The sequence below is a fragment of the Schistocerca americana genome, chromosome 8, assembly GCF_021461395.2.
Source record: "Schistocerca americana isolate TAMUIC-IGC-003095 chromosome 8, iqSchAmer2.1, whole genome shotgun sequence".
NCBI lineage: Eukaryota > Metazoa > Arthropoda > Insecta > Orthoptera > Acrididae > Schistocerca > Schistocerca americana.
Genome location: NC_060126.1, coordinates 446202627 through 446224085, shown reverse-complemented (window position 1 = coordinate 446224085; position 21459 = coordinate 446202627). Strand labels below are relative to the sequence as shown.

The window sequence follows — 21459 nt, the reverse complement described above, 5'->3', positions numbered from 1 at the left end:
CTGGCATTTCCGGCTCTCTTTTTGTTGACTACTTCGCTATTTATTGCAGCTCTCAGCAGACGTGCCTCTTGCAATGCTGTCTTCAGCATTGTCTGGACCATCTCTGTTCATGGAGTGTCACAAATGGTTTCCCTTTTTCTGCTGCCAAATCAGTTTGCGTCAACTTCTGGCAGTACAAGGCGTTTCTTCCACCATCCTTGCGACTAGGCCAAAATGCTCTCCTGTTCGTGGATCCAACGAAGTTCTTATGGCTTATGTTCGGTAGGAAACTCAGTTGGTCTCCCCAAATGTCCTACCCGGCTGCACACTGCACCCGGTCTCTCAGTGAACTTCGTGTATTGAATGGTACCCCTTGGGGAGCTGACCGGACTGTCCTCCTCTGCCTGTATCAATTTCTTGTCCACTCCAAGTTGGATTATGGATGCATTGTCTACTCCTCTGCACGGCTATCTATGTTAAGACATCTAAATACAATACACCATTTGGGGATCTGTCTCGCCACTGGTGCCTTCCATACTAGCACTGTTGAGTCTCTACGCAGAAGCTGGTGAACTACCACTGTCATACCAGCGTGACGTCCTACTCAGTAGGTACGCATGTCAGCTTTCTTCCATGCCAGGCCACCCAACCTTTGACCCTTTTTTTTTTGATGACATTCTTGACCTCCAGTACGAGATGTACATTTCCTCCCTGCGGCCTCCCGGTGTCCGCTTTGGTCACCTGCTTTGCCACTTCCTAAATGGAGGAGAGCACTTACCACCTTGGCTTCAGACACAGGTTTGTGTTCATTTTGACCTTGGCTCGTTCCCGAAGGATTTGACTCCCGAGCTGACCTACCGTTGCAAATTTCTCGAACTTCGCTCACAACTTGCCGATAGCATATTTTTGTACACTGATGGTTCCAAATCCGCCCATGGTGTTGGCTGTGCTTTTGTCGTCGGGGCTGATAAGTTTCAATACCGGCTTCTCAACCAGTGCACAATGTTTACAGCAGAGCTTTCTGCCCTCTATCAGGCTGTTCACTACGTCCGGAGGCACCAGCTCACTCGCTGTGTGATCTGCTCTGACTCCCTTGGTGCCCTTCAGAGTCTAGATGATCCCGATCCAGTCCACCCCATGATACGACGGATCCAGGACTGCCTCCATTTGTTCCTGAATGGGGGAGCCCAAGTGATGTTCATGTGGGTTCCTGGCCATGTTGGTGTGCCTGGGAATGACGCTGCTGATGCTGCAGCCAAGGCCGCAGTCCGTCTCGGTCGGCCTGCCTCTTACTCTGTTCCCTTGCAAGATATTTGTACTTTTCTCTATCAGCGTATCACGTCACTTTGGCATGACCATAGGTGCTCCCTTCATGGGAACAAACTCAGAAGTCAAACCTCTTCCCAACAGCCTGGTCGACTTGGACTTTTTCCCGACCATCTTGGCGTGAGGAAGTAATGTTAGCTCGCTTGCAAATAAGGCACTGCCGCTTTAGTTGCCGCCACTCGAGTGGCAACCCTGCACCCAGCTGTCCTTTCTGTAGTCAGCCATTAACGTTCACATTCCCTGATCATCTGCTCCTATTTTAGCCACTTACGTCTGTGTCGGGCTGCCGCTCGCTTTGCCGGACATTTTGGTGGATGATGTGCGAGCTGTGGCTCGTCTTTTAAGTTTTTTAAGAAGCGGTAATATGGCAAGAGATTTGATTTCTACCTGGTGACTCCGGTGTCTTGTCGATGTCTTTTAGATACTCTTCTGTAACGTCTTGATGTTTTAGATTTGTTTTTTCTTCCTTTTTGTATTGGATCTTGCCATGGTTTTTTACACTCGCGGTCCTAGCATTCTATGGTTCTGTACTGGGTGCTTATGACCTTGGATGTTTTGCACCCTAAAACCCCAAACAAAAAAATATGAAATAGCATGTAGGAATATTTTCCTAATGACAAATTAACATGAGGAAATTTAACATTTAGTTTGCATCACTAACCTGTCACTGCCACAGTTTTCTGCTTGAAATATGTTTACATACGTTGTATGTAACCTGATGCGGATATTAAGGGCAGATTGTAAATCAGTTGAGAGTGTGGCAGCTAAAAATCAAACTTCATATCAGAGTGAATTTTTTTAGTAAACTTTGCACTACCATTAATGAACTCATTGATGGCTGGGTGCTGAAACCCTGGTCTGTCCCGCCTTCTGATGTTCAGGATGAATATTATGTTTGAAAGGATAAATAGCTGTGCACAGTATTTGTTAACAGCTGTGCCGTTGGTCACTATTGGGTGCTGTACAAATTAACTTAGATTAATCATCAATGGCTTTTTGTTTTATTTTCACTTCAAATTCCTTATAATTTTAAACTTTAAATTTTATTACATATTCGTTTAATGTTGTATGTGTTGGAATATCTTGGAAGGTATTGTTTTAGTGATGTTTAAAGTCTCCTACCACTTTACAGCATTAGAAAAATTTGCACCTTACTCTGATAAACTCCATTTCTCGCAACTTCCAGGTTTGAGGTATGGTGAAATAACATCACACCACTTAGTTCAACAGCTGCAAAATCCAGCCATGCAACATCGTCACAGAGAGGTCCTCTTGAGCATATTAAAGATGCAAATGCAGCAAGGTGAGAAGCTGTTTTCTGTAATAAATATTTGTGGATCCAGTATTAATTTTTCACACACACACACACACACACACACACACACACACTTTGTGCCTCTATTATTTTCATGTTTATATCTGTCCTAGCAAAGAATATTTTACAAAATTGTGTATGTTTGAGATGCTGCAGGTTCAGTTTTTGTACAAGCTATAATAATGTTTTAATGACTTAGCTAGTAAGTAGATGCTCGTAGTCAAAAAACTCGGTATTCATGTTTCATGTTTAAAGTTTCATGTTTCACCTGATAAAGTGTACACCTTGCCCGTTCAACCCATGTAAGGCTGTTGTTAACTTCATTCCAAACACTGATTTGATGCTGTTCTCCTTGCTAGTACACACTGCTAAAGTCTCTTCATTGCTGCATAGCAGCAGTTTATATTATTTTGAACCTTCTTGCTGTAGCAAAGGATTGGTATCTCTACAGTTTTTGTCCCCCACATTTCACTCCATCACCAAATGAGCTGTTACTAGATGCCTTAGGCTCACAGTTTTCCTCTTTTTATTAGGTAGTCATAATTCTGCAGGTAGTTCACGATAACTTTTACTTAGTGTTCCTAGCAGAGTTATTTGTTTTCATTCTAGTTCATTTGCCAACTCAAAGCTTGTAAAGAAATTATCTGTTGTGATATTTCTACCACTCCCAGATAAATGTTCTGTCAGTTCTAACACTACTCTTTCTCTTTGATTTATTTCTCTAGGCTGGCCTTCACCCTTTCCTGTGTAAATCTGCAGGTGTGTGATAAAGTAATTTGTGCTGTCACATGCAGCCCATATCTTAATACCATATTTACCAGCTTTTGAGGGGATGTACTGGCGAAATGGACACCTACCCCTATGAGTTACCAGTTGCTCATCAACTCCAGTATTCTTATGTGGGTCATATGCATCACGTAATGTCCTTATCCACTGCTCAAATAAATCCCTTATAGGAGCAAATTTATCAGGGCTACAATTCTGTTGCTGGTGCTGAGCACCATCAAACCGAATACAGTGCGATATTTCTGTAAAGTGGCTTCTACCCACTGAACTATTGAAAATAGGTCGGCCATGCTCTTCATTTCATAAATTCACTAAGCGCTCATTGTGACCTTTGTACACTCCCGCAAGAATAAGTGGGCCAAGAAAGCATTCAAATGCTTCTCTTGAGATCTGTCCATTTGTTACCGAAAGTAATGTTACTTTCTGTGTTGGTTGACTTTAAAATAATCTTAAAAATGCTGGCCTTAATAAATAATTCAAATGCTAACTGCACAGGATTTACATTCCTTACAGTATGCCTCGTGTTCACCCCTGGTAGCTGAGTGGTCAGTGCGACAGAATGTCAATCCTAAGGGCCCGGGTTTGATTCCCGGCTGCGTCGGAGATTTTCTCCACTCAGGGACTGGGTGTTGTGCTGTCCTAATCATCATCATTATTTCATCCCCATCGACACGGAAGTCGCTGAAGTGGCGTCAAATCGAAAGGCTGGCGAATGGTCTACCAGACACACACAACATTTATATTTTAGTATGCCTCGTGGGCCTGGAGCTATCTTAAATATATTTCGTGCTGGTTGTCTCCCATGTAATCTAACAGGATTTTTCCCCATGTTTCATTTCCATTCTCTACCTGAAAAAATTGGATTACATATTTTACATATGTACTTACATATGATTACTATTAGTACTTTCGTTGAAGTTTTTGCAAACATATGGTAGATTATATATACTTAACATTCTGATTTGAGATGTCAGCAACTTCAGGAAGTGGAGTTTCCAAATCTCCAGCACCATCAGAATCTTAAGTTGATTCACTACTTCCAGAAATAATAGCCTCAATCTCTTCATTGTCATCAGATGGTATATCTCCTAATTCCTCTTTTTCATTCAAAATTTCTTGTATTTCAGCAGTGAGTAGGAAATGTTAGTTTCATTGTTGCAGGTGTTTCGTATACCATCTGTTCAATGTAACATTTGTCACCGTTTCCATAACGTTACATTCAAGAAGCAAAACAAAAATTTAGATTTGGGTTATTGTGACCCCAGTGGTACTCAGTGCATAGCCCATAAATAAATTTTCGTGTGTTGTAAATGTAAGAATGAACAATATGTCATTGTGTACAAGCAACTGGGGGGTCATATTGACCCCAGTGGTACTAGAAGGGTTAAAGACAAACATGTTTTTAGAAGCAAGCCAAGTAAGGTCGAAAAATAAGGCATACTGAAAGAGGCATGTGAGCCGAGTTGAGAGATACATACTTCTAAGAGCTAACTACTGCAAAGTTTAATGGGTTACAAACTCTTAATCAAAAGGTCTTCGCTCGTGGTGGAGTATTTGAACAGGGAACTATAAATAGTTTACAGTATTACGTTCAACGTAACATTGGTGGTGCAAGAAGAAAAGTGCCAAGAAGGGTGACAGTAACACAAGTTTCGCTGGAGTGATGCCCGTCAGTCTGTCGTACACATCCGTGGGAAAAAGGGGCAAAGTTTCAAAGTAATACGGGCTTGCCTGGCGGTCAAGGGAGCTGGTAGTTCTGAAGAAGACTCATTTCAGTGGCGCACTTGGTGACGAGAGTGCCAAAATACCCAGGGGTGAAACAGTAATATACACACTTGGTACTTCTGGCACTCATTGAACTTCACTGTACTGAAGTAATCTACACTGCTCTCAGTAATTCAGATGCTGATACCGGGGTGACGAACTGTGCGTCTGGCGTCAGACTTCGTACAGCTGCAGTCGAGTGTCCCGAAAAAACACAGCTTGGGAAGGCAATGCAGAAGACACTGTAGCACTTCTCTCATTAACTGGACTGCAGGAAAACGTGGAAACTGGGTGCGGATGCAAAATCTTGCTGTTAGTGCAAACTCTGGTGACGTGTGGCAGCTGAAAATGCCAGCCGTGTGGCTTTGTGCAGGACGAGATGCCTAGAGCTCGGCCCGGAGATGCCGCCTAATCGAAGCGGGAGCAGAGATTGTGAGAGCGACAGTTTGGTGCGTATGGCCGCTCGGAAAGTGTGGCATTCGAAGGTGTGCCTGCTGCAAAAGTGACTGACTAGGGTGCTGCAGGGGAGATGCAGTGGTTCCTCGGCCGACAGGAACTTCGCTGTTTGCCGGTTTTCAGTCAGCGCAGCCCATCTGCTGCTACAAGTGGAGGCGAACAGGAGTCGCCATAGGGCCTGAGAGATATAAGTGAAGAATAGAGTATGGAGATCGGTAAGCAAAAGCAAAGTGCACTGTGATTGGCCTAGTAGGTAAAATTTTTTGTATTAAGGTACACCAAATTAAAATCGGCAGGTGGCAGTTTTCAGGGACCTAGGAAGCCTAATAATGGAAGAGCTGAGGAGCCACCAGGATGCCAAAGCTTGAAGGCTAGCTAAGAAAGTGTTAGTAGAAAAAAAAAAGTTAAAGAGCTCAGGTAAAGGTTAGCAAAATATTTTTCGGGAATGTGGCTCTCTTTGGAGCTGAAACGTGGGCATTGAAAAGAGACTGGAAGAATTTGTGAATGTGGAGAAGGATGGAAAACATCAGTTCGCATTTAGTTACTAATGAAGTAGTGCAGGAAGAAATAGAGGAAAGAAGACTACTATCTAAAGTTAAAAGATAAAGAAAGAGTAATTGGTGTGGTCGAATGTTGCTGCAGGTTTGTTTGATCGTTAATGCCTTTGAAGGATTAGTGTGTAGAAGAATAATGAAATGAAGGTAAAAGGTGGTGAGTGAAGTGGAAGTGGAGTCTACAGATGTTGGCAGGAGATAAGACATGCCCGTCATGTGAAGACCTGCCGCTGGGAAGAAAGGATTGTAGTAGTTCCACCACCGACACAAAGGACTTTGTGACATTTATATTCAGACTTTACAAGTTAATCTGTGGCATAGTTTTCCCCCACCATTGTCTGTTTTATATCCTCTCACTTCAGCTATCATTAATTGCTTCACTGCCCAAATAGCAACTCACTTGCTACTTTGTGTATTATTTTCTGATGTAATTCTTTCAAAATCCCCTGATTGAATTATATTACATTCCATTAGCTTGTTAATACTTCCTTTATGCTGTCTTCCCAAGGCACTGTCCATTCCATTCAATTGCTTTTTTCCAAGCCCTTTGATTTCTGACAGAATTAAAATGGTATCAGCATACCTTGACTAATTACTTTCCCTGAACTTAAATGCACTATTCAAATTTCTCCTTGCTTTTCCTTTACTGCTTCTTCAATGTGTAGATTGAATAACATTGAGGATAGGTTAAAACCTTGAGTGTCTCTGCTCTCAGCAACTGCTACCTTTTCATGTCCTGTGGCTTTAGACTGTTGCCTGGTTTCTGTACAACTATAAACCTTTTGTTCCCTGTATTTTATCCTTACTACTTCCAGAATTTCAAGTAATCTAGTCTAAATTGTCAAAACCTGTCTCAAAAAATGCTATAAACATAGGCTTACCTTTCTTAAAATCTAGGGTGAGTATTGCCTGTTGTATTCCTACATTTTTCAGGAATCCAAACTAATCTTCTTAAAGGTCAGCCACTGACAATTCTCATGTTAATATTGTATCTTTAAACAGGTACAGTGGTTTAGTGAGACTAGTAAATAAATGGTCTGGATTTTGATCCTCATTGAATCAAATGTTACTTCTGACAGTTGCCCATTTTTTCACACACAAAAAGCATTGACAGAATTAAAAATAAAGGTGCTGGATTCAGATATCAGGTTAAGCATTTAGTGCTGCCTCTGTGCCGCCCCCTGCCACCACCACCACCACCACCACCACCACCACCACCACACACACACACACACACACACACACACACACACACACACACACACACACACACCCAGTAAACAAACCTCTGATTCCACAAAAAATCAGACTCCCGTGTATATAACAGCTAAAATCTTCTGATTACTTTACAAATGAGTTCATTAAATATTTATCATGTGAGCAAGAAAAGGTTTATATGTAATTTCAAAGTTTGTTTGGAGTTACTAAGTGCTCTCATTCTCAGATACTAGAGGAACATATTCAGAGTAGTTCTTGCATCGTCAGTATGCTGCCTAAAGAAATATACTCAGTTTCTTACTGTAATATTTGACTTACTGTTCAAACTTTTAATGTAAGAGTCTCTCTTAGTTAACATTTTATGACAGCATTTTAAATTTTTAAGTTCGATCAGTAATTCTATGAAACACTGACAGTGAAATTTTTGTTGCCCCTGGAACCACAGATGTTCAGTCTGCAACATGCATCATGAACTGGGTCGACTATTAAGTACGGTAAAACCCCTTTTTAATGAATCTCTGGGAACCCAAATACTTATCTTCAAACAGGGGTTTCCCAGATAATGATTTTGCTACAGTACACAGGTGTGACCAGAAGCATAATTCAAGCAAGTTTAGCTGATAAAAGTGCTATTTAATTACAAAATTAACAGTACCATGTGCTGTATATTTAATCACTATAGGTCAGCAAGTGATAATCGAAAAGATCACTGTGTCAAAAAAGCTAAGAATAAGATTCAATGACTGCTGGCCTGTATTTTGATAGGACCAGAGATGGGATCATGTAAGTCAGGGGGCCTGAAGATGGTATAATGTAGCACTGGAACTGGTTGCTCAAATAAAATAACAGGAAATTTAGATAGCTTAAGGTGTTCTAATTAGGCATTTTATACTGAACAGCTACGGTCCCGCAACCATTTCAATAATGATGGACTAGAAGACGTATGTTAAGTTTGTCACGGGCATTGCAGATGCACGGCAGCTTTTGCTGAACTGTAAGCTTTCTGCTTTTGGATTGCTGTAACTTCATGAAAGTAAAACTGGTAACTTCAGCACTTCGATGAACATTTATACTTCTTGTGCTTAGTAAGCTCAGCTACTGCGACATCTAATAAAGTGACATGTCATATGAAAATAAGTTTCTGATTCGTTACACACATACGCCCGTATCACTACTAGGGAAGTAGTTAGTGACTATGGTTTAAATACATGTCAACTGACTGAATAGCTTACCATTTAATGTGTCACAGGACACAAAATACAACCTCTATGGAATGGAAAGAAACCTGAAACTCATTCTGATATGTTAGGAATTGCATAAAAATGGATTTCAGTTTGCAGAATGTTTCATATTTATTCTCTAAAAGAAGACTGTTTCCTAAAGCATGGTTCAATACAAGTGGGGTGGGAAGGGATAACATTGTTCTTATTGGAGTTTCGCCAGGACCGAAGGAAATATGCATAAAAGTAGGATTTCCTTAAAAGTGGGTTCATTAATTCAGGATTTCACTGAAATATAGATAACGATCTTGGTGAACCAGTGGTCAGGTGAAAAAGGCCTGCCGTGTCAGAGTAAGAGTGTAATTCTCTGTGTAATCAGTGACCAGTTCCAGTTATTGCTTACAATGGCAGTATTGTTGTAGTACAGCTCCAGCTGCATGCGAATAGAACATTTATTCTGAACTTCGAATCAGTTAAAGAATTTACCTCTGTTGTGAAACTATCATTCAGTAATGAAGTGCTAAACATTGTCAGCAACAGCATCAATTTCGTGTCATCCATGTGAACACTCCTTGTTTAGGAAGTTAGGTATTTACCATGTTCAAATTTTAATAAATTATTAACAACTTGTGTACATGTTGTAGCATCCACTTGACCTCCTGAACCGGAAGTTCTGCAGTAAGCCACAAATTGTATAACAGAAATAAGTTGTTCCTCTCACTTTCTCCCATTTCAACTGATCTTTACATTTATTTTCAACATGCATTAGCTTTCGATACAGTAAGGCATTTGAAAGGCACCTGATACCATCTCAACATTAAGGTACAAATGAAAGAATTTGGCAAAACTGAATTTATTCCTACTCTAACATTGTAAGGAAGAGATAGATTGCTACTTATTATAAAGATGAGATGTCAAGTTGCAGACATGTGCAATGAACACTCATTGCATGTAAGCTCCTCAGCCACAGCCATCATCAGAAGAAGAGACACACACACACACACACACACACACACACACACACACACACACACACACACACACAAGCAAGCACACCTCGTACACACTACAGCCAACTTCGCAGCTCAGGACAGAATGCCATTCTTGTCAGAGTTGGTCATGTGTGCACAAGGCTTTCTTGTGTGAATGAATGTGTTTGTATTTCTTCTTCTTCTGAAAGGCTGTGGCTGTAAGCTTATCTGTAAATGTCTTTTAATTGTGCATGTGTGCAACTTAATGTGTCATCTGTTCCTTGTGTTTGATGTTCCAAACTGGACTTTCTCTTAATTTCTACTTTGCTATAGTTGAGGCAACATCAGAATAGTGTGTGTTTATTTTGTACATAAAATTGTCAGTTTGCTAGTGGATAAAATGAAACTGACATAAAAAGCCTACAAGCAGTTGTGGGAGGCAACAACCGTAATTGTAGTTAAATGAGTAATGCTTCACATAGAAGTGGCGTTTGGTTGCAGACAGGCACATTAATAAGCTTTCAGGCAGTCTTTTTTCCAAAGTAGAAAACACACCCTCACACAACCACTTTTTCAGGGCACTGTGCCCCAGTACCTTAACCATAGGCAGTCTCTCTCTCTCTCTCTCTCTCTCTCTCTCTCTCTCTCTCTCTCTCTCTGTGTCTCTGTGTGTGTGTGTGTGTGTGTGTGTGTGTGTGTGTGTGTGTGTTCCCTCCTGCTGTGCCTGTCTGCAACTCAATGCCGCCTTTAGGTGGCGAGTAGCAATTCATTTTTTTCCATATTGTTATTCCATTCTGGATTTACCATTGTTAGATGATGATGATGATGATGATGATGATGATGATGATCTAAATTTTATGGTTTCCTATTTCAGAAGTTTTCAGTTCTTCTATTACAGACACAGTTGCCAGATATTTTTACATTTAGTTGGCAGGTTTGTTTTGTTGGAATATTGATGGTATTGGCAACAGGATATTTGGAATTTTAATTTCCTTGCTTTAGCAGGCGGCACTTCAAACTTGTTCTGCTGACAAGTATCCTGTTTGGGCCATGCAGTGTACTGTTGTTGTTGTTTGCTTAAATGATTGCATGCTGTTGTCAGCAAGCACATCACCTCAAGGGGGAAAAAAACATAGATTTGTAAATGTATTTCAATTTAACACATCAGCTGCAAAATTTAGGTTCTAAAATGTTTTGTTAAGAGTATGAGCTTCGTGCCTGTGTTTTATGGCAGGGTGTATACGACCCAAGACAACTGGGAGATCCGGGAATTTTTTCATCCGGGAGAAAACCAGGAAAAAACACGGGAATTTTTCATTGTTTTCAATCAAATTTTGTAATTTTGACTGGTAAGAAGTGATACTCTAACAAAGAATATTAGTGTATCCCACTGCTGCAGAATAATACTTCAGCAATAAAACATGAACGAGTGAAAAAACTAAAATAAAACTTAAACTGCAAAGTAAATGCGCCATATACAGCAACAAAACAAAGTGCTCATACAAGCGTCTGCCAACAGCAAAATTTGTCAAAGGCTTTAGGAAGAATATGCAATGATTCGTAACAACAAATTGCCTCCGATGAGCGTGACGTCACAACTTTTTACATCAGATTCGTTTTAGTAGTTAAAAGCAAAATCATGAGCATGCGTCACTGAGTAGTACCTTCTCCCTCTTCTGGCTACAGAAATGTGGCTGTTGGCTGTCTAAGCAGCCGCAGGTTCGAATGTCTTGTTTCTGTTATGACCTACTGTAAGATCTTTTAATGTTTTATACGTACGAACATGGGGCTCCCTATGACTTCGTAGCTACGCAAGTGCGGTGACGCCTGTCATCTGGCGCATTTGGCAATTGCAGAAATGAACCTATTTCTAACAGGTCACGGGAAAATATTCCGAATGGTGGTTTGAAAAGTGTTACTATCAAAGAAAGTTTCCTTTTACACAAGTTGAACTACGTACGAGAATGTACGATGAATTTCTTAAATCGGAGAGTGTTTGACTCTCATTTAAAAATAAACTCTTTGGTGACGAGCCATTTAGATGAATTTCTAGCCCAGAAGAACAGAGATTTATGTTGTTATTAAAAATTTTAATGGCAAATTTGTGTGATATATCTTAAATTTTTATACGCCCATAAAAGACCAACATTATATGTGAAAGCTTAGCTTCTCTTCCAGCGTATTAATCTTATAGACCAATATTATAAGTGAAACCTTTACTTTTCTTGTAGCAACACTGTGTATATTAATTTAAACCATTAACATTCTCTGTTTGTGTGTTCGCACTACTTAACAGTGATGTTGCTATTGGCGGACTTCATCATGTCTCATAAGCACTGAATACCTGGTATCATCGGCTAGTGAAAATCGCGTGACATGAGCTATGACTGGCTTACAAAAGTGCATCGCAATCTCGATTTCAATACTTCAGAAAGTAACATGCAGTGTTTCGTGGAATTACGCTGCATATTTTCGTATTACGAAAATATGAAGTCTATGTGTTACTGCACATCAAAGATCTTTCCAAAACATTCCCCCCTCCCCTGTGGTTTGTTTTCTAAAGCGCTGGGAAATTCTACGCCCATCTATAAAACATAACCATTCAAAGGATGGATAAGTTATACAGTTCATAGAGAAAATGTACTGTCAGTTAACAGGGAAAAAGTATGTTTTCACATGGGAGAAAAAGTATTTTTAACCAGGAAATCCGGGAATTTTATTTTCTTTGTCCACGTATACACCCTGTGTAGGTAATGTTACAACTTACAATGAAATTACTTGAATTTTGTAGGTATAGTTCATCGCACTGCATCTCCTCATTTGCATGCTGGTCAAGCTCCTGAGTTGCTTCATCAGATGATGCTTCAACAGCAGCAGCAACAGCATCAGCAGCAGCAAATTAGAATACCTTCACCTTTAAACAATGGTAAATAACAGTTGAGTTTGGTTTAAATGTTTTGAAGTAATAGATCAGAGGTACCTTACTTGAATAAAACGTAATGTGTGTAATCTCTGCATGTTCTCACTAACTAAATTAAATTTATTCCGTTCTGTACATGCAGCATACTGTCAGGGATCTTCACTAATATCCCCCAGTATGACAGTAAAAACAAATACACTCACTGTTCAACCTCCAGGTAAGAAGCTGTGAAGTTTTTAGTTAAGTGTTCTAAAGTAGGTGTGTACTATCTTAGAGATTAAACTGTGCTGTTATTAATGGTAAAATAGTTCCCTTTCTGTATATTTTACACACTCCTCTTCATATCATAAAAATGTGGGTCTTTTGTAGTTAAATCTGAGTTGCAGTGCATGTGAGCAGTGTGAAATAGCAAATAGTTTTGCATTTAAAGTTTGTATATATTTAAGTGGAAATGCATTAGGGGACTACAGTAGTTGAATTCACAGCAAGAAAAGGCATTTAGTGTGCACGCCATTAAACTTCATATTTCATGAAAGATTGACTTCACTTCTCATGTTGACAGAATTTTGCGATGCCCAAGAACTTGAAGTTACATTTAATGTAATGTGGTAATAGGCATATGAGGTCTGTTCAAAAAATTCCGGAACTCTGTCTGAAATATTTTTCTGCGCTTATCTTTTACTTATTGTGCATAGTCTCCTTAGAAATACTCTCCTCCACAATTAATACATTGCTCCCAGTGCCATTTCCACTTTTGGAAGCTGTCTTGACATGCCTATTGCTAGATCGTGCAAAGCACCATGTACGAATTTTCTTATGTCGTTGCAAATCTGTCCTTCCAATGGGGTTTTCAACTTGGGAAATAAAAAAAGTCCACAGGTGCCAGGTCTGGAGACAAGATAAGGCAACACAGTGATTTCATTTTTTGTGCAATAGTCGTGCACTGACAGGGATGAATGTGCGGGTGCGTTATTGTGATGCAAACCCACCAACTTTTACAGTTTATTAATCAAATTTACAGAAATTGTGACATTTTATGGTTTATGGATGGACAGTGTCATCTTAAAACTTCGCAGACAAAAATTTGAAACATTAACATTCGATCATCACCCCACTTCCGTTCGATTGATTGTTTTGTTTCCATGGGTCGAAGGCAAGTCTAAGATAGTCGATAACTCATTCTTTGATGTGATTAGTACTCTTCACTATGTGATGTTTGTGTCATCATTGGGATTGACTTCAAAGCCAGGATAATAATTTTTCCATGTGAGCCATACATGTCCGCAGGTTCTGCTCTGCAAATCCTTTGTTCTGCTCCATTCGCTTGTTGTGATTTAACTCGTATTCTTTGACCATATGAGGACTAATTACATTTTTCCACTCTTTCCTTCTTCTTCTTCTTCTTCTTCTTCTTCCTCTTCCTATTCCTCTTACCATGTGCATGTTCTTCATTCAAACGAATGGTGTCGTGTTCGTTTAATGGTTTAAGGCTGTGTGTGCTTTGACAAGTTCAGTGAAGTGTTTGACTGCCTTGTGTTGTTGTTTTATGTGACATTCAATGATACAGGTTTCTTTTGCTGTTTAAGTACACATCAAAACATTCCTCAGACTTTCTCATACTCTATATTCCTGTTGTAGGATTCATGAATAAATTCAACAAGAAACAGTACTTCTAGACATTTAAAGAAACATAATCTGTTGATTTTCTGTGTACACTAAAATCAAAAAAGGGAGGAAAATTTGCCTTTTGCGCTATGTGTGGGGATGATACTAATCTTCCACGTGGTGGAAGAAACGATTTAAGTAATTATGTGCGATAAACATGTAAGTTATTTTACATGAAAGGAAGATCACAATGTACCCTTAAGTGCGGCTGGTCATGCTGGTTCTTTAAGATGATGGTTCCACATCAGAAGTTGCAAAGAAACATAGCTATGGTCACACAAAAACGTGCATTGTAAATAAAACTGCAAAAAATGCATCATCTGAAGTTGTTAAGGGCCTATGGTATTTTGTGGGAAAGAGTAGTCAGCACTGTGCTGTCCACACCAGCTTAAGATGGGGGCACAGCAGGGCGAAATACATGTAACCTGATGTTATCACAGCTGAATTCCCATAACATAACAACTGAAAACTGTGTGGCTTTCTGCTCTAATAATGCCTCTCTTATGATAGGGCACAAAAATGGGGTTTCAGCAGTTCTGAAGGAAGTTAACCAGGTATTGCCATCATAGTTTGCACTTGACACCTGATGACTCTACCAGTTGAAAAAGGTGATGGAAGATTAAAGTGGGTGAGATCCATATTCATTCGATCTGCTTCTCTTTCATATGCTTGACATCTTTCAGAATACTTGGAGTTGAACAAGGTGGATCCAAAGAGTATCTGAAGAGAATTCTTCATTCTGCTACTACATATACTGCTAAAAGAATAGCATATTCTTCCAAATGTGACAAACCCATCCTAAAAGGTAAGAGTTCAGCTACAACATGTGAGGGAATAATGTTTATGTTCAGGTGTCAAGAAATTTGAACAAAGCCTTTTGCACTTTCCTTCATGTGACTAGTAGTGTGTTTGACAAATTCGATGTTACCCTTCGGACTTATTCCCTACAGGTTCACTTTTTATTAGAACTTACACTGGAGTTCCTAAAGCAGTTTTGAACAAAGTTCATCACACCTAAAATTGTCAAAAGCTCCTGACTGTTTCAAGTAGAGTACAGCTTGATTGAAAATCAAAGAAGTGACAATGAGTTAGTTATTGGCATTTGGTTTTTGAACATAGTGAATGATCTCCAAGATACAGATAAATCCCTTTTCTTTTCATCAGTGAGAAACTACTTTTGTGCTGTGTATGACTAAATCATCAAGTTTCCATTCAAGAATGACATGTTGGAGCATGCTCAAATTGCAAGGTTTGACAAAATTGAAGATTTACTGTTTTCTTCCATTAGTTTTTCCTTCGGAAAGTTTCCTCATGGTATGCAAGGAAGAAAATGAAACTACAGATGAGGTGGTAAATGAGTTTGAGGCAGTTTACAGCTCTACAGGCAGATGACACTTTATCTGCAAATAAAGATGCTGCAAGTAATTGCAGTTGGATGCAAGTATCAAGAATTCTTGGTGCCAATGGACTTCTTAAATATAATCGAATTTCTAGAGTAATCTTCTACTTCTCACCATACCCCATAGCAGTGCAGAATGTGAACATGTTTCCAGCCTTGCAAAGAAAAATAGAATAGAGTTCAGATCATCCATCATTGGACAATGATTCTTTGGGCTAATTTCTTTTATAAAGATCAAGGCTTCTGGCCCCTTTTATGGCAAAACATTCTCAAGACTGTTTGTAGGAAACTAAGATGATCACAACTTTGGCTTTGAAGTTGAAGTAGCATGTTTTTCAGTGTGTATTATATTATTTCTTGCCTTTGTTACATGGAACAAGTTTTATTGTGTAAAGCCTTTTTCAGTTGTTGCGTATCTGCTTAATTTATCGAGGAAGTCCTATTATGTATGCTCCTAACCAATATTCACCAAGACTGCTGCTGTTCAACATTGATTTCATTTTGATTTTTATGTTCATCTACAGATCAATGAAATCACATTTACGTACGTAATAGGCTGATGAAGTATCATGTTTAAAGCCTGAAGTATTGTATTTTGTAACCCAAGTATTGTATTTTTGTCAAGCTGGATGTGTCAAAAGTAGTTGGATTTATTTATTTTTTTATTTTTTTTATTCCCCCCCTCCCCTCCCTGTACACGAGTTGGTGTTTTTTTTTTTTAACTTGACAGGTATGGTGATGCAAGAGTCATAAATTGTTTGGACACATTTTTGGCTGTTTCCTTCTCACATTTTCACACAGGCATCATAACATGTCCCAATAGTTCCTTCGATCAACAGTTTGTCCCTATGGCACAAATTCGTAATAAACTTATCCTTCAAAATCAAAGAAAACTATCAGCATGGCTTTGACATTTGATCTGACCTGAAGAGCTTTTTTTTTTGTCATGGAGAACTTTTCCTGAATCTTTCTGAAGATTGAACCTTGGTCTCAACAGCATAACCATAGACCCTTGTCTCATCACCAGCTAGTCTCTTAAGGAGCATCTCGTTCACATTTGCTCGATCCAAAAGCTCTTCACAAATTGTGAGGCGAAGATGTTTCTGGCCAAGACTCCTGAGCCGTGGGACAAACTTGTTGGAAACATGACGCAATCCTAGATGCTGTGTCAGGGTTTCATTACATGACCTAACGGAAATGTTACATTCTTCTGCAATCTCTCGGAGAGAGTCAGTCTTCGATCGGCAAGCACCATTTCATTGTCGCGCCTGACCATGAGCGTTTTTGGTAGATGTCGGAGGGTGTCCTGAACGAAGGTCATCTTTTAACTCTTTAACGTCTGTCCGGCCATTTTTAAACCATGTGAACCATTTGTAACACTGACTACAGCTTAGAAGACTTCCTGCATCATTTGCTGTGTCTCTGTAAAGGTTTTCTTAAGTTTCATGGAAAATTTAATGCAGGCGCATTGCAAATTTTGAGATGGCAGAGTTGGAGGAGCAAACTATACAACACAACTTTCTGCTCAATACAACACTGAACAATAACCAACAGACGTACAACAATGGAACTTCCAGCAGTTACACATTAAACACAGTCATGTGCAGGGATGCCAATGAGATGCCAGCACAAAAATACAAATCTTTTGGAATTTTTTGAAAGACCTCATATAAAGAACATTTTGGTGTATTGAAATTCCTTTTGTCATAATTTATGCAAATAATTCCTTGTTGTAGTGGTGCCACGTGTTCCTTCTCCACGGGAATTGCAGCTTCACACACAGAACATAATGCAATCAGCCTTAATAAAGAAGAAGTTGGAAGAACAGCGTGAAAATTACAGAAAGAGGCAAGAAATGCAACAGTAAGTACAACAGTGCAGCCGTGCTATTAGCTTGAAAAAAATGTAGTGAGATATTGTGCACTTCAGAACTTTAAAAAGGGAAAAATTTGCAAGACGAAACTAAAATTATGGGTAGACTTCCTGGGAATGCTTACCTTCAGGAGGTGAAATTCTTAATATTAATACATAAATACAAAAAAGATTCTATCCCAGCTTAAGAGCATCAAAACTATTTGCAGTTCTAACAATTCAGTATCCTGAAGGTAAGTAATGGCCAACAATTTTCTCATAATTTTAAAAATATAATTTGTAAATTTCTATGAACAGCTTGGTGAAAGCATTATCATAGCAAAGATACACAGAACCAATGCCAATCAAATTTGTAAAACTTCGTATGCTGACTACCTTTGTTGATAATGAAGTTGAAAGAATGTACAATTAGATGAACACAATTATTCAGATAGTTAAGAGATGCAGAAGTCTGATTGGTGACTGGACTTTCATAGTAGGAAAAGGAAGAGAAGGCAGAAAGGACTGAAAGGGAAAACCATTGAGTACAATTTTGCACAGAGCATAATTTAAACTTGGCTAATAATTGGATTAAAAAATAAGGACTGGAGAGGTCTAGGAAAAGTGGTATATTTCTGGAAAGTCGCCCAGAACTGTGTATCAGGGGAGACTTACTGCAGAGGATGAAGAGGAGAGACACAACCGACTTACTCCGTTATGTATGATGGCAATGGTATACAAAGCCAATAATTGTAATTAGTGGCCCTTGGCAATGTAATGTATCATGTTGTAAAGGATTTAACTTTTACAAACTTTTGGAACCAGTGACTCCTTCTGGCAGAAGAGTTGAAGGGGGAAGAAGAGGGGTTTAGGAAAAGGACTGTAGAGGTTTGGGGGAAGGGGTACAGTTCAGAAAAGTTACCCAGAACCCTGTGTAGGGGAGACTTAATGGGTGGTATGAGAAGGAAAGACTCTCCCAATTAAATTTCACATGGTCCTTTCCTGAATCCCATGCCACTTCAGTCCACATCAAACCTACTAGCAAACAACAGTACTCAAATTTTGACAGTTGTCATCCTTTCCATGTCAAACTTACCCTCCCATACAGCCTTGGCATTAGAGGCAAATGTATTTATTCAGATGCAGACACTCGACAGCAATGCTCTCTCACTTCAGCCTTCACTGGACTTAGTTATCCCAACAGCCTAGTTCAAAAGCAGATTTCCCGGGCCATCACAATCAATCCTGGTACTGCTGATCCCTCAAAAAACTACTTCGGAGCACACCACTTGTCACCCAGTATTATCCTGGTCTTGAATGTACCAATCGGCTACTTTGACAAGGCCATGACTTCCTAAGATCATGCCCTGAAATGATACATTCAGTATGAGATTTTGCCCACCGCACTTAGAATAGCTCTTTGCCGCCCTCCCACTCCCCACAATATCCTTGTCAGACCCTACGCTGCTCCTGCACCTGTCTCCCTGCCCTATGGCTCCTACCACTATGACAGTACCCACTACAAGACTTGGCCTATGCACCCTCCTACTGCCACCTATTCCATCCCTGTAACTGACAAAACGCACACTATCAAGGGGAGACCCATCTGTCAAAGTCTTTGCTTCTCATCCCGTGTGGTAAGGCTTCTCTGACCTGGGGTTCTGGGTGACTTCTCTAAATTGTACCCTTTCCCTAAACCTCTCCAGTCTTTTTCCCCTGCTGCCACTTGGTGGGTAGATTTTTAATCTATCCATTTATATTATCAATAATGGATTATTTTCATTGTTATATGAGAATAATTTGATGAAGTACACGATGTTCCCTCAGAATTAGTGAAATCCTAGAGACCCAACGATAAGCTCATGTGCAAGATAAGAGACAGATGCGACTTAAAGGAGGAGATTTTATATTAATTCTTGTACTAACTGTTGTGAATATTATTGGACCACCAGTTTAATGGCTTGTTGTAAAATACTTAACACACATCATGTATAGAAAAATGGAAGGACAGCTTGAAGCTCTTCGTTGATCATCATCTTGGGAAGTTCAGTTTGGATTCTGGAAAAATGTGGGAATACATGAGGCTCTACCGAGCCTAAGACTTATAGTAGAAGATATGTTAAAGTAAGTAAACCAACATATGTGGCATTTGTACATTTAGAGAAAACTTTTGACTGGAACACACTTGTTGAAATTCTGCAGATAACAGGGATAAAATAAAAGTAGCAAAATGCTATTTAAAACTTGTACAGAAACTGGATGGCAGTTAACAGTTGAAGGATATGAATGTGAAGCCATAGTTCAGAAGAGAGTGGCCGGCTGCAGCCTAGCTTCGATATTACCCAGTTAATACATTGAGCATACTGTGTGAGAAAACGGAGAATTTTGAAAGAGATTGCAGTTCAGGGAAAAAAATAAAAACTTCTAAGGTTTGTCAATGACACTGCAATGCTCCCTGTCTACTAAGGACTTGGAAGAGTAGTTGAATGGAAAAAGGTGTTAAAAAAGATGTTATGAACATCAGCAAAAGTAAAATAAGGGTAATAGAATGTGGTCAAACTAAATTGGGTGATGCTGTTGGAATTGGGCTAGCAAATGGCATTAAGATGTAGATGAATTTAGCTATTTCAGTAGCAACATAATTGATTGTTGAAGTAGACAAGATATGAAATGAAGATTGCTGATGGCAAGAAAAGTTTCTGAAAAAAGAATGTAACATTTAATAGAAATTTAAGGGTTAGGAAGTATTTTCTGAAGATACTTGTCTGGAGTAGCTGTATATGGAAGTGAAATGTGATTCATAATCAGTTTATATAACAAGAGAACAGAACCTCTTGAAATGCGGTGCTATAGAAGAATAGTAAAGATTAGTTTAATGTATTGAATAATAAATTAGGAGATTGTGTTGAATGAAACTGATGAAAAAATAAAATTATTGCACAACTGGACTAAAAGAATGGATAGATCATAGTACATGCTGTGAGGCATCAAGGAGTAGTCGATTTGGTAATAGAGAGAAGTTGGGGGGGGGGGGGGGGGATGGACCTAGGAATGAATAAAGTAAACAGGTACAGATGTGTTTAGGTCACTGTAGCTATTTGAGGATACTCTTGCACAGCAGATTGTGGAGTGGAAAGCTGCATCAACCAACCTTCCAATTGAAGACCACCACAACAACAACAACAAGCAACAAGAGTTGTAACAATGTAAGTAGTCAATTTTTGGACTGTCTTTGCTGTGTTGCTGAGACCGTGTTACACCGACGCAATGCCGGGTGTGATAAACTTCAGTTTATACTAGGTATTTTTAGATGTTCTGTTTTGGATATTGTCTTCTTGCAAGTAAATTCTTCTTGGGAATGCTGCCTTGTAGTGTTTAGAGGAACCATTGAGAAGAGACGTAAAGAAAAAGTTAAGACTTTCTGAATTTTTTAAGTCTTGATAGCAGTAAAACATGTAAAATCAGAACCTGCTCATTATTGGTTTGTCGATTAACAACCAACTTAAGATCATTCTTAGTAAAGAATCAATATGTACATGTAATGGTGCCAACAACATCATAATTTGCCACTCATCATGGTTAAACTTACTAACAATGGTGGTGTGGCCAGCACTGTATGTAGATACTGATTCTTTATCCTGCATGATTTGAAGATGGTTGTTAACCAACCAGACCAGTAATGAAAAAATCGATTGTATATATTCATTGCAATCAAGACTATTTAAATTTTTAATTAATAATACTGATTGCTGTATCTCTTTTGCCTGATGCCTGGTCTCACAAAAACTTGATTATCGTACTTATTTCTTAAACTTGCCTTGTCAAAAATGGTGTGTGTGTGTGTGTGTGTGTGTGTGTGTGTGTGTGTGTGTTCCTAAGTCATTGGATCGATAAAAGAATACTTACTAATACAACATAACTGAACCACTTTAGTTGTGCAAATAGCATTGTGTTGTACTTCTTACGTCTATGAAATTTAACATCAAAGAGAAGGGCTTAATCTTGCAGACTTCAAAGATGACCTCAAAATTGGTT

The 21459-nt window shown here is 39.2% G+C and overlaps 1 protein-coding gene across 8 annotated transcripts in view; it reads left to right on the top strand.

Annotated features, from left to right (window-relative positions):
- Positions 1-21459, top strand: part of LOC124544759 (eukaryotic translation initiation factor 4E transporter) — a 282347-nt gene that overhangs the window by 213044 nt on the left and 47844 nt on the right. For 7 of the 8 annotated variants that reach the window (XM_047123432.1, XM_047123429.1, XM_047123431.1 and 4 more), the window contains 4 exons: positions 2492-2608; positions 12381-12515; positions 12652-12726; positions 17310-17436. In XM_047123432.1, the coding sequence (XP_046979388.1) occupies positions 2492-2608; positions 12381-12515; positions 12652-12726; positions 17310-17436 (454 nt within the window). The remainder of the gene's footprint in view (positions 1-2491; positions 2609-12380; positions 12516-12651; positions 12727-17309; positions 17437-21459) is intronic. The other variant, XM_047123430.1, reaches the window with a different exon arrangement.